The following is a 13741-nucleotide window of genomic DNA, read 5'->3' on the forward strand; positions in this document are numbered from 1 at the left end:
GCCACAAGGACCCTCAACAGTAGTCCCTTAACCCACCCAACAATATTGTTAATCTTTCCAGCTATACTCTTAGCCCAGCAGAAGAGTCTGTCCTGTCTCGGGGCCTCTCCTTTTGTCCGTCCAGCCCCACAAACAGGATTCCAGGTCACCACAGAACTGTATCATACTTTTGACATCTCTGACTCAAAGAATATTTCCAACACACCTCTGAACAACATACTAACCCACAGAATCCTTCCTACCAACACTACAAAAAGAAGGATTCTGCATGGACTCCTCCTGAAGGTCGAAACAGACTGGACTTCTACATAGATTGCTTCCATCGACATGCACGGGCTGAAATTGTGGAAAAGCAGCATCACTTGCCCCATAACATCAGCCGTGCTGAACACAACGCCATCAACAGCCTCAGGAACAACTCTGACATCATAATCAAAAAGGCTGACAAAGGAGATGCTGTCATCATGAATAAGTTGGAATATGAACAAGAGGCTACTTGGCAGCTCTCTAACTCCACATTCTACAGGCCGTTATCCTCTGATCCCACTGAGGATTATCAAAAGAAACTACACCATCTGCTCAAGAAACTCCCTGAAAAAGCACAGGAACAGATCTGTGCAGACACATGCCTAGAACCCTGATCAGGGGTATTTCTATTTGCTACCCAAGATCCATAAACCTGGAAATCCTGGACACCTCATCATCTCAGGCATTGGCACCCTAACAGCAGGATTGTCTGGCTATGTGGACTCTCTCCTCAGGCCCTACGCTACCAGCACTCCCAGCTATCTGCAATACACCACTGACTTCCTGAGGAAACTACAATCCATCAGTGATCTTCCAGAAAACACCACCCTGGCCACTATGGATGTAGAAGCCCTCTACACCAACATTCCACACAAAGATGGATTACAAGCTATCAGGAACAGTATCCCCGATAATGTCATGGCAAACCTGGTGGCTGAACTTTGTGACTTTGTCCTCACCCACAGCTATTTCACATTTGGGGACAATGTATACCTTCAGGTCAGCAGCACTGCTACGGGTACCTGCATGGCCCCACAGTATGCCAACATTTTTATGGCTGACTTAGAACAACGCTTCCTTAGCCCTTGAGGAATTCCACCATGATTTCAACAATTTCCATCCCACCATCAATCTCAGCCTAGACCAATCCACACAAGCGGTCCATTTCCTGGACACTACTGTGCTAATAAGCGATGGTCACATAAACAGCACCCTATACCGGAAACCTACTGACTGCTATACTTATCTACATGCCTCCAGCTTCCATCCAGGACACATCACATGATCCATTGTCTACAGCCAAGCTCGAAGATACAACTGCATTTGCTCCAATCCCTCAGACAAAGACAAACACCGACAAGATCTCTATCAAGCATTCTTAAAACTATAATACCCACCTACTGAAGTGAAAAAACAGATTGACAGAGCCAGAAGAGTACCCAGAAGTCACCTAATACAGGACAGGCCCAACAAAGAAAATAACAGAACGCCACTAGCTGTCACCTTCAGCCCTCAACTAAAACCTCTCCAGCGCATCATCAAAGATTTACAACCTATCCTGAAAAATGATCCCTCACTCTCACAGATCTTGGGAGACAGACCAGTCCTCGATTACAGACAGCCCCCCAACCTAAAGCAAATGCTCTCCAGCAAGCACACACCACACAACAGAAACACTAACCCAGGAACCTATCCTTGCAACAAAGCCTGCTGCCAACTCTGTCCACATATTTATTTAAGTGACACCATCATAGGACCTAATCACATTAGCCACTCCATCAGGGGCTCGTTCACCTGCACATCTACCAATGTGATATATGCCATCATGTGCCAGCAATGCCCCGCTGCCATGTACGTTGGCCAAACCGGACAGTCTCTATGTAAAAGAATAAATGGACACAAATCTGACATAAGGAATCATAACATTCAAAAACCGGCAGGAGAACACTTCAACCTCACCGGCCACTCAGTAAAAGATTTAAGGGTGGCAAATTTTGCAACAGAAAAGCTTCAAAAACAGACTCCAATGAGAAACTGCTGAGCTTGAATTAATATGCAAACTAGATACCATTAACTTGGGTTTGAATAGAGACTGGGAGTGACTGGGTCATTACACATATTGAATCTATTTCCCTATGTTAAGTATCCTCACACCTTCTTGTCAACTGCCTAAATGGGCCATCTTCATTATCACTACAAAAGTTTTTTTCTCCTGCAGATAATAGCTCATCTTAATTAATTAGCCTCTTACAGTTTGTATGGCAACTTCCACCTTCTCTGTATGTATGTGTATATTATTATATATATCATCTTATTATATGTTCCATTCTATGCATCCGATGAAGTGAGCTGTAGCCCATGAAAGCTTATGCTCTAATAAATTTGTTAGTCTCTAAGGTGCCACAAGTACTCCTGTTCTTTTTTTGAAGCTACATTGAAATTGCTGTAGAGTTAAGTTCAGTGACATTATATTATTTACAAATAGGCTGGAAATGTGTTTTCCAGGTTTTCTATAGCTGGCAGTTGAATACCACCACAGTGTTATGGAAAGTTTGTGTTGTTGTCAACTGACTTTAGTGTTACATAAGCACAGACGTACTTTGAACACATTCTCAGCATGATGACAGGAATACAAGAGCAACAAGTCTTACGTTTTTACTCCTATGAGAGTGCTGTGTTTATCCTTTAATATTGGTACTCAGTCTAGTCTTCTTCATCTTCTGCATTTATATAAAAATAGATGTGGAATAACTATGGATAAGTGTATTTAGGGCACCTGTTTTGCCTTCCCTTGACAATTGTGTGTATGTTACAGTAGCTTCAGAGGGTACTGCTGGTGTCCTCTCTCCTGCCTGTTGGACTACTAGACACCAAAGAGCCTGGCTTATATGCCACTCTGTGCTCTCTCCAAACATTACCACAAGAATTCCATTTCTGCCTCAACTTTCATCTAGCTACTGATTTTACTGTTGGAGGAAATACATTTTTCAAAGCAACAGCAATATTTGAAAATTTCAGAACGGGGGTGAGGGGTGGCTCTGAAATCCTAAATTTTTCAGTTGTGCCATGAGTTTTTCATTAAACAAATTGAGAGGTTTTATCTAATTCTATTTCTGGCTAGGTGGCAGCTTTGACAGAGAAGTCATTTTTGTTGATAATACATTGAACTTCAACAGCAGGTTTCCAGTAGCAGATCTGAAAATACTGAAGTTAAGACTGGCAACACTCCTGGAAAAGGTATAAAGGAACAGAAGTGTAGAAAGTGTAAAAAAAAAAAAAAAAAAAAAAAATATGCTGAATCCACCTAAAATGAAGCTATTTCTGAGGAACGCACCTACTGTTTTACAGTGTACACAGCATAACTTCTCAATAGCTTAGGAAGTGAAATAAAGAATACAGCCCCCAACTGAAACTACAAGGAGAGCCTAGACAGATAGGAATTTGGTCAGAACACAGTCTAGGATTAACACCCTTCCTTAACACCACCATGGGATCTTTAACAACTGAGTTGTGAGGCCTTTCATTGGCCAAAACATCTATTTCTAAGTCACTAAATCATCAGTTTCATTAACACTTTTAGAACTTTCAGACAGAGGGAAATACTCTTCTACAGATAAATAAATTTGCCTGGAGAGCAGTCGTACTTTTACAATCAAAACACCCCAGCCATCTGTGTTCAATTAGTCTCAGAAGCAGCATGGGTAACACCAATATTTCCTGCTGCTGGCTGGTCCTGGGCAAATCATTGTCTATTAATGTTCTCTTAGTCATTTTTGCCCTCTGGCACATTCAAGGAACTTGTCCCCAGTGACAGCAAAATCAGACAGCACTAACTCAGACAATAGGCAATGTAATTTTTTTATTGGTTTTTCTATTTTATCTGATTTATGTGGACTGTGCATAGCAGTGGGGAAGGATGCTAATATAGCCCAAAGCATTTTGTTTAAACACATCCCTGCAGTGAATGCAATCTATTGTCTGCATTAAGTGCCTTCAGGCCACCCTTTAAAATATAGATGAAGGGTTTCCTGATAAAACTGGCTTTGGATTTGGGTGCAGCACTTCCATCAGCTAGAAGATTGCTACAGGATGTTAGGCAGACTTATTAGTCACTCAGCCAGTAGTCCATATATCCATGGTGATGGGAACCTAACATTCAAGAAACTGGTCCTTCTCTGTATTATTTATTAGGGAACCTACATTGGCATAGTTATACTTCTCAGGGATGTGAAAAATCCATCTCCCCCTCCCCCAAAGATATAGCTATGCAGACCTAACTTCCAATGTAGACAACACTAAGTCAATGGAAGCATTCTTCCATCAACCTAACTACCTCTTCTTCGGAGATGGATTACCTACACTGACAGGAGAACCCCTCCCGTCAGCACGGGGAGCGTCTACACTGAAGCGCTACAGCAGCACAGCTGTCCCACTGTAGTGGTTTTATAGGTAGACTTGCCTAAGTTAAACCTGGAAGGGTTCTTGGTGCTGTACAGACTCTGGCTTGGATAGTTTGCAGTCAGAGCTCAAATCTCATGGTGACCAGCAGGATATGAATGGGAAAGACATACAATTTGTTTGTGGGCCCCTGCAATAAAGGAGTGTTTGAGAAAACTTTAGGTGAGGAGAGAGGACCCTCTCCTACATGGTGTAATTGATGATGTTTCACCTCTAACTCTGCCTTCTTAGCCTCCTTATTCTTTGCGCACCCTTTATAAAAACCACTGAGGCAGGCTGTTTAGACAGGCATAGCCACACCCTGTTCTGGGTTACTCGCTTTGCATCCCACTTGCTGGGGAAAGTATAGAAAACAGTACGATATGATACCACCATGTAAGCACTTTGTGGATACTTATAGATAGAAGGCAAAAGCACATAAAAAGGAGAGAAAACCCAAGACCAAGGTGCCAAGAAACAGTGAGAACTCCATATAATGCAACTGTGATGTGAGAATTTTCTGTAACAGTTTTATGCCGCCTATGTATGCCTCAGTTTCCCTCTGTACTTTGCATTGCTATCCAGGGGTGCAAGAGGGTTAAATCTGCTCTGGGAGCAGAAGAAGACATAGTATTTTTCTTCTGCATAGTAAAGCTTCAAAGCTGTATTAAGTCATTGTTCAGCTGTAAGCTTTTGAAAGAACCACCATAATGTTTTGTTCAGTGTTACGAACAACCTCCATTTCTGAGGCGTTTGTAACTCTTAGGTTCTACTGCACTTAAGAGAGGAGCCCAATCCTCATGCACCTCCTCATGTCTACAGGAGGGGGCTCCATCTGCATAAGTGCATCAGTACCCAGAAAGCGGAGAGGGTTGAAATTTAAAAAGAGTTGTGAAAAAAATTTAAATGTTGAAGTTGTTTCCACAGGGTTCACTATATTTTTTTTTAAAAAAATCAAAATTTTGTTAACTGAAAGCCAAGAGCTGTAGTAACCCTTGGGATTAAAAAGTATCATAAAAAAAAACTGGCAAAAAAGTTAGAAGACTTGGAAAACCAGCCATTTTCCCCTGAAAGTCTGTGTTCACAAAATGACCATGTAAAACAGATATACCTTCTTAAAATATTTTCTACATGCTCTACTTATGAAGTTTGGCAACTTCCCTTCCCCACTATCCAAAATCTTGTGGGTCCCTGCAGATTCATAGTTTACCACCACATCAGCCTCAGTTGTCTCTTAAGGGGTTTCCAAGCCACAAGTCTTATGAGGTTCATTGGCCCCACTCCACCCCCAAGCCTCAGGAGCTTGCAGGACTCCCCTGGCTTTGGAAGAGTTTTTGATGCTCTTCCAAGCTCCTACCCCCATGCAAGAATTGAGAGGCTATGGCAGCTTCTCTAGCCCCCATCATATAGAAGTCTCATTGGGGCCTAACAAGTCTACTAAGTCTTGTGGGGTGACTTCTAAGGAGCCTTCTGGTTTTCAGGGGTAGGGGTTTCAATGAGCCTGAGGCTCATGAGGATGATATGGGGAGCCCAGCTGAGCAGGTTTTAATCCCAGTTTCTGACATGGCACTGAATACGGCTTGTCCTTGTCTACACTTACAGGTCAAACCACTATCAGAAGCCAGTATTTTTGTAGTGTAGACAAGACCGTAGCAGTGTTTATTTATCTTCACTGTTAAGCTAATGAGCATACAGTCTATTTGGGATGAAGAGCCAGTCTAATGGACGAATGAAGTAAACCCACAAGCTTGGTAGCATTTAGTATCAATTCACCAGTTGAGTCCAGTTCACTGTAACTTGTGCAAATGTATTGCTTAATGGCCCCTAAGAGTAACAGATCACTATTACATGCTCTCTTGTATAAAAATGTAAAGAGACAGTATGCCATAGCTACCCTCATCTTTTATTCTTTCATACTTCTTAACTTTGAATCCAGTTCTTTTCTTCTCTACTAGTCAATACACAGGTCTCCCTCGGTCTTTGTGTGTGTATTGTGTTATTTTTAATTTACACACACACACATATACATACACACACACATATACACACACACACACCCCTCATAATCCAGTCTCCCATTTTTCTCTTTTTTGTTGAGTTTCTCCCCTATTCCTTCCATCCAACATCTCATATCTTTCTTCCTTCATTTTAAGCTACAAGACTGCCTCTTTCACAACACAGTTTTGCTGTCTCACTCTTAAAATAATAGAATCTTCATGCTTAGGACAGAATGGCCACTGATAGTTTTGCAAAAATTCTTGACATGTCAGGACTTACGGAAAGAAAAGTACTATTAGAGCAATTCGACCATTCCCTGGCCACGGCAGAATAGTTCCCTGCTTTATAGTCACCATTGTTTTCTCCAGGCCAGTTTTAAAAATGACAAGCAATGTGGCATCCATAGCTTTTCTTAAAAGGCTACCTCACAGTTTAATAGCCTCACTGCTAGGAAAGATCCTCAACATCCAACCCAAATAGTATATTTTCAGTTTTCAAAGTAGCATTTGAGTGAAAGTCAATTCTCACAGTATTTCCTGGAGGTGGTGGGAAATACTAGAATTTTTTTCATGAAGGTAGAAAATTGACAAGCATGAAAATATCCAGGAAATTATAACATGCACAGAATTACCTCACTTGTAAATTCTTCATCCAAGATGGCATCTTCCACTGCAGGCTGGTAATCAAAAGAAGAAAAGTCTCGTGAAGATGGATTATGAAAAGCCTCAGAAAAACACAATTCTGAGCCAGACTATTCTGTTACACTGGTGTAAATCTGAATCAAATTATGTCAAGGGAGTTGCTCCAGATTTACAATGGTTAAATTAACCTTCCCCCCACCCACCCCATAACTAAAAGACTTAACTTTTTAGAATCCAGTTATCTATTTTTTTCTTTAAAAGATACAGTAATGCTATGACAAAACTACACTGAATCTATTGTGTATATACATTAAATAGTGTGTATTTTACTTACCTGTTATTGAACTAAGTAAGGAGTGAATATAGGTTGCATCAAGTTTGGGGAACATATGGAAAAAGACTATAACAGACAGAACTAAGGGTGCAATGTCGATTATACAAGATTATGGGTGAATAATCAAAAACAGACTCGTGCAATTAACTTGTCAAGATTGAATAAAAATGAAGCAAGATTATTCATGAACAGACCGTTCTGGAGATCTGGAAAGGTAGCAAACTTTCACAAGGGAGTAAAAGAGAACATATAAACACATAGGGCCACAGTTTTCAGAAGAGTTCAGTACTGCCACTTATTTGGTACCTATGTGGGATGGAGCTGTTGGGTGCTGAGGCCACTGGAAAAAAACCTGGCTTTTAAAGCAGACAGGGTAACTGAGGGCTTGATCCTCCAAGTCCTTACTCAGAAAAATATCCCCAAGGGAAGTCGTTCACTTTTTAAAAAAAAAAAAAACCTAATTGAAATCAATGGAGTTTTGCCTGAGCAGACTGCAAGATCAGATACACTAAAAACATGTTCTCATTTCAACATCTTCAAAAGGTTTAGGGCCAAATCCCATTTACTTTACTCACAGAAGTAGTTCCCTTGAAAGTCAATGGGTAAAGAAAGTAGGATTCAGCCCTTAATCCTTCCTTGTTTACTCACTTTACACAATGCAGTACATGTCCTTAGTGAACCCCCCGGTGATATAAAATTGATTTAACGTAAGTGCTGTATTTAAATGTTTGCACTGAGTCACACTCAGATACTGGTAAATGCATTTTTAAAGGTTTTTTGGCATAAGAGGGAAGGTTTGCACATATAAAAGAAATAAGACATTTGTCTCCCTCCCTGGCAGATGGCATATTTACAAAACGTGAAAATCTTGTGGGGGAGAAATGTCAGACTAGCCCCCAAAATGACATTTTACCCTGCGTGGATTTGAACACCATTCCAATTCCTTAAAAGTATTCGAATCATAAGTTTTCACACAGCAGACTTTAAAGTGTAGCCAAGATAAAAGTTAAATGTAATAATTTGTAAAAGAGGAATGTTCTTTGCATTCAAATCATTGTGGCGGCTGTTGTAATGTGGACACTTGTCCACTGGAGAGGGAACAGCTCAGATTCACAAAAGGTATTTAGGCTTCTAGTTTCCATTGAAAATCAATCATAAAGGCTGCTCAACAGCTATCAAACTCACCCGGGCTAGAATTAAACAGTCACACTTTAATATAAAGTGTTTTTTCTAAATAGTTTATAAAGGGTTAATAAATTATATAGGTTATAAGGATGTTACAGACATGAGTAGAATGTGTTATAGATGGTTATAAACAAAAATCAGTGGAAGGAATTAGACATAAGCCATGATTATGGAGCAAGACAGAGACCTTTTGGATACTAACAATTTTAACCCTTGTTAAAACTATTCATAAAACAAAACCTTCATATAAAGAACAAACAAGTCTGTAACCCATTACCAAACTTATTTTTTTTAAGCTGGAAATTAAGTTCAACAACAATACTGATCTAGGGTCCTAATTTAAATAAGGAACAAAGTATGTAGTGTTCTTATTTTTGGTTCATCACACGCACAAAAACATAGTCCCCATCATCAACCCAGTGGCAGGGACTGACAACTAGAAGTGCATGTATGTAATGGATGTGCATTTTAGCACTTCAGTACTTCACAACAGAGAATGCTTCACTTTGCTGGCAGTTCCGGAGGGGAGCTGGTGGGACACCTAACAGTTTTTTGGTTTGGGTTGAACCAGAACGGAAATTGTCAAATTGAAAAGTTGGAATGAGATTGTTGTGTGTATTTTAAGAAAAAGGAAAAGGAAAATAAGGGCTAGTTTCACAAGAATAGAGAAGGAGATCTCCTTACGCTCAATAGCCCAGTTGTTAGGATACTCATTTGGGTTGGGCCAGGCCAGGCGGAAGTCTCCACGCTGGATCATTGGCAGGAACCCAGGGGTTCCACCTCCCAGGTGAGTGCCCTAATCAGTGGGCTATGGAGTCACTCTCCATCTCCCAGCCCCAAGGACTACTCAAATATTTTATAAAAATGTGGAAAAGCTCCAACAGGAGAGACCGAGATACTGCCCACTCCAGAGTGCCTCATGGTGAGGGCATGCTCCTGGGAGTGGGGAGACCTGGGTTCAAGTCTCTGCTCCAGAGTGGGGGTTTGAACCTATGTCCCCCTCACCTCAAGAGAGGGCCCTGCCCAACAGGCTGTTGAGTGTAAGGGGGGAAACCATCACAACTACCTGGTTTGTGAATGGTGTCTAAATACCGTTGTGAATCTAGTCCAAAAAGCTGAAGTGTTTTGTTTTGATAGTGTCCAATTGTTTGTTAGGACATTTCCAAAAATGTCTCCTGTTTTGACTTAAACAGTTCAGTGAAACGAACACATATTCACCAAATGTTCTGGTTGTCCCAAACCTGCATTTTTATTTTTGGCTGGAAAAAAAAAAAAGAGTCCAAAATTTTGCCCAGCTCTATCCTATGTTTGTAAGTGCCCTAGCACCATGGCACCTTAGTACAAAATACAGGTCTGAGTACATTTTAGAAGAAGTTGCTGTGCTAGAAGAATTGTTAGTGACCATCAGAGCAGGTCTTTGATGGAAAGACAACCACAGATCTGGTTAAAGCTGATGGGTGTGCTCAGCATGCTTCTTTGGGTCTGTCTACACAGTAACTAGACAACCATGGCTGGCCCATGCCAGCCGACTCAGGTGCACAGGGCGGTTTCGCTGCAGTGTAGACATCTAGGCTTGGGCTGAAGGACTCTGTGAGGTGGAAGGGTCCCAGAGCTCAGGCTCCCGCCCAAGCCAGAAAGTCTACTCATCAATGAGACAGCCCTGCAGCCTGAAGCAGAGTCAGTTGGCATAGGCCAGCCGTGGGTTTGTCTTTGCTGTGTAGACATACCCTGGGAAGCTAAATGGAAGGAACAATTAAATGCTCTTTAGCGTAGCGACAGCTGAGGCTACCACCAGACGCACAGGGTTGCGTGGCAAAGCTAACTCCGTGTGGGCTGAAGGGTTTTGTTGGGGTTGATTGGCTGCAGCTGTGTGAGAAAGGCAGAAAGCGAGAGAAACAGTGGCAAGCACGGTCCTTGGAGAAAGCAGAGAGAGAGAGATTGACTCTTTTGGACCCAGTACTCACTGGAAAGGCAGACTTGGATTTCTGAGCAAGGCAACTGCCTGCTGTTATTTGTGTTTACTGTGTTCAGAGTAGACAGGCCTGTGTGCGCATTGTTTGTAAATAAACAGCATTCTACCAAAGGAACACCCAACCTCTATCCCCAATTTCGCCTAACTGAAACAGCCCAGCAAGGCCCCAAATGTTGGCCAACTGTGTGGGCCAAAGGGGGCAAGAATGTTATACCCAGAGGTGCCATTTTTGATAGCACACTTAGATTTTCCTAAAACAGCAATTTTTCAGGGCTATTCTGGACTACACAAGGGATTCTCCCACAAATCAACTGAGAGAAAGTGACCTGCCACAAGAAAGGAGATGAAGTCTATGGCTCAAGACAGCATTTGATCATCTTCCCCCAGCCTCAGGCAAATACATTCCTCATGTAGGGTCTTTTCCACACCAAGTTATTTACTGTAATTCTATTTTTAATGCTTTTCCCTTATCTTTCACGTATTTCACTTCAAGTCGTATCTGAAATCTTTGCAAATTCAGCGTCTCAGTTTGAGAAACAGGACTTGGTTTCTTGCAATCTTGTCATTTAAGTTACAGTTAAGAAATCTGTTACTTAACTAAGATTATGGTTAGAAAAAGCCACATGGTTTTAAAATTTAAACATAAGTCTACATTAAAAAAAAAAGTCTTGCTCTCATTTAGTAATGTAACTAGTGGTATGGTCGTTAGTTTTTGTGGCTTGTGTTCATTTCCAACACAATCATTTATACTGCGGTAGAACCCCAGAGCCCCAGTCCTGGGCCAGCTCCCCATTGTATTCCGTGCTACAGAAAGTCCAGCACAAAGAGGGTTTTAAGCTCTTCAGGGCAGAGACTAAGGCTACGTCTACACTTAAGCCAGTACAGCTGCAGCAGCACCACTGCAATACTTCAGTGTAGTCTCTCACTGCAACGACAGCAGGGGTTCTTCAGTCGACCTAGTACTGTCTGCACTGGGGATTAGGTCAGCATAGCTATTTTTCCCCACACCCTTCAGCAACGTAGCTGGGTTGACTCTCTTTTTACTGTAGACCTGGCCCAAGTATAAGAGAAAAATCTAAAACTACACGTATTGCAGACATAAAGGGCTCATGCAGTCAAGATGCTCTAATGATATTATATAGTTCTTAGAGAGTTTTATAATGGGTTACCAATTACCTTCTCTGGCAGGTACTTACAGCATGGTCCTGTGTATGAAAAATGATTTTTAGAGGTGATAAAGACAGTGGGTATATTCTGATCTTACTCCTGATTTTGTACCATTGTAGGTAACTCCACTGAAGTCAATTAAATTGCACTGATGTAAAACCAATGTAAGGTAGCTCAGAATCAAGTGCAGGGAAAAAGAAATACAAAAAACATCTCTGCCCCTTCCTTTAAGCATTTTGTAGTGGAAGAAAATTAGTAGATATTGGAATACAAGGGAGACACGTTTATTTAGCAAGACTACATCTAGCAGTAAGAGGAAAGGTTTAGCTAGGAAACAAGAGAACACAAATTCAATCAATCAATGTAGCTAATTACATTTGAGAAGCAACATTATTCTAGTCAAACATTTTAGACTAATTCCACCTATTTACACTTTTTAAAAAGTCAATGAAATTCAATCTATATGTAAACTATATAGTGAAACTGTACATCAGGCAGTCTCCAGTCTTGGGAGTGCCCCAGAATATCTTCAAGAGATCCCCTTCACTAAAAGAGCACCTCTGTAAAGCAACCTGTATTGATCAGTACTTTGTTTTGCTCAAAGTAGGTGCCTAAGCAAGCATCCAACACTGTCACTAGGCAGTTTGAAGTTTTTCCCATCACTTCAGAAATCAGCAGCCTTTGAGCTCAGGCATGACAAGTTTCCTGGTCATCTCCCTTTTTAAGAATCATTCCAAAAGAGGGATTAATACAACATTAGACTTATCTCATTCCACTAATACTTAACCCATTGTTAAGTTAATTAAGCTACTCCCTCCCCTACCCAGGGAATACATCTTCCATCACCATCAACAAGTGGGTTTGCCTTACAACACAATACAAGTCACTAAAAAGAAAGACATCCTAAAGTTTTGCTAAACAGAGCAGTTGGGTCCCATGCTGAGAGAGAACTCCCCAAAGCACCCATATAAAGAAATAAATACGCATTTTATATAAATGACCTCTTCAAACTGGTCCATTTGCAATGGACTTGCGATGCCTGTGGAAATCATTAAGGGTTGGTTTGAGGCTCACCTCCGTGTCCATGGGTTCCACCTCTATCTTTTTCCATAGCTCCAGTAAGTGGGCAATTGGCATGTTGGAGTTTTTCTTTCAAAGGCTGAGGGAGGAAGAAAATGTGTGAGTGAGTGGAAGAGGATGAGAGACACAGCCAGAACTGTGAGCAAGTGAGCGGTGCCCAACAGACACAGAGGACTTAGCAGAATGCAGCAATCTCTGAGGTTTGCTGGAGCCCCTGGCTCAGGTCTGTAGTATGGTTTCTTGTGTGACCACCACCAGTTCCCACTCCTCAGAGAGACAGACACACAGAGAAGCTGCTTATGCTGCTGCTTCACACTCAGGCTTTGAAAGAGGAGGTCGGGGGGGAAGAGGAGGATGGAGGGAGGGATATAATTGCAGCTCTAGCTTTTGCAAAGTGACTTTGTCAGAGTAAATGCTTCTCTTGCAGCAGTAAATTGAACTACCTTTCTCCCCCCTCCCACCACCCACTTTTAAAAAAAAAAAAACAAGCACCTTAATTTGCTCTTTAAATGATGGGTGCAAGTTGAGTGCGAGGATGCTGCTGCGGCTGCTGCTATAGCAACTGCAGAGCAAGCAAGGGAGGGGAGGTGCGGCAGAGCCTCTCCTCCCGGTCTAGCTGGTGGCTCCGGCATCAACCACACCCGCAGGAGCTCCCAGTGGGGCACAATTTGTTCAGGCTGGAAGCCTCCCCAGGTGATAGCCAAATGTCGCGCTACATGATGGATTTGCAGCTGTCCTCAGCCAAGGGGAGTCAGCCGCCTTGGTGAAGTAAGGAAATACCAACAAAATATCAAAACACTGACTGATTGCCAAGAGAGCTGCTGTTCTGGGAAGAGAAAGGTGAACTCCCCTTGGCCCTCCTGCATCTCCTACTCTGCAGTGGTGTTTTGTTGTATATGC

General features: G+C 41.8%; 1 protein-coding gene across 3 annotated transcripts in view; it reads right to left on the minus strand.

Moving 5' to 3' along the window:
• The window catches only part of RPS6KA2 (ribosomal protein S6 kinase A2), a 483898-nt gene extending 470504 nt beyond the window's left edge, over positions 1-13394 (minus strand). Inside the window, exons 1-3 of one of the 3 annotated variants that reach the window (XM_048844025.2) lie at positions 13334-13394; positions 12836-12920; positions 7094-7138 (exon numbers count right to left, since the gene is read on the minus strand). In XM_048844025.2, coding sequence (XP_048699982.1) covers positions 7094-7138; positions 12836-12898 — 108 coding nt within the window. In that variant the 5' untranslated portion in view covers positions 12899-12920; positions 13334-13394. Of the gene's footprint in view, positions 1-7093; positions 7139-12835; positions 13143-13333 lie in introns of those variants that run through there. The other 2 variants (XM_048844028.2, XM_048844024.2) reach the window with 2 other exon arrangements.
• Between the last annotated feature and the right edge of the window lie 347 nt (positions 13395-13741).

This window comes from Caretta caretta, chromosome 3 (assembly GCF_965140235.1).
Source record: "Caretta caretta isolate rCarCar2 chromosome 3, rCarCar1.hap1, whole genome shotgun sequence".
Lineage (NCBI taxonomy): Eukaryota > Metazoa > Chordata > Testudines > Cheloniidae > Caretta > Caretta caretta.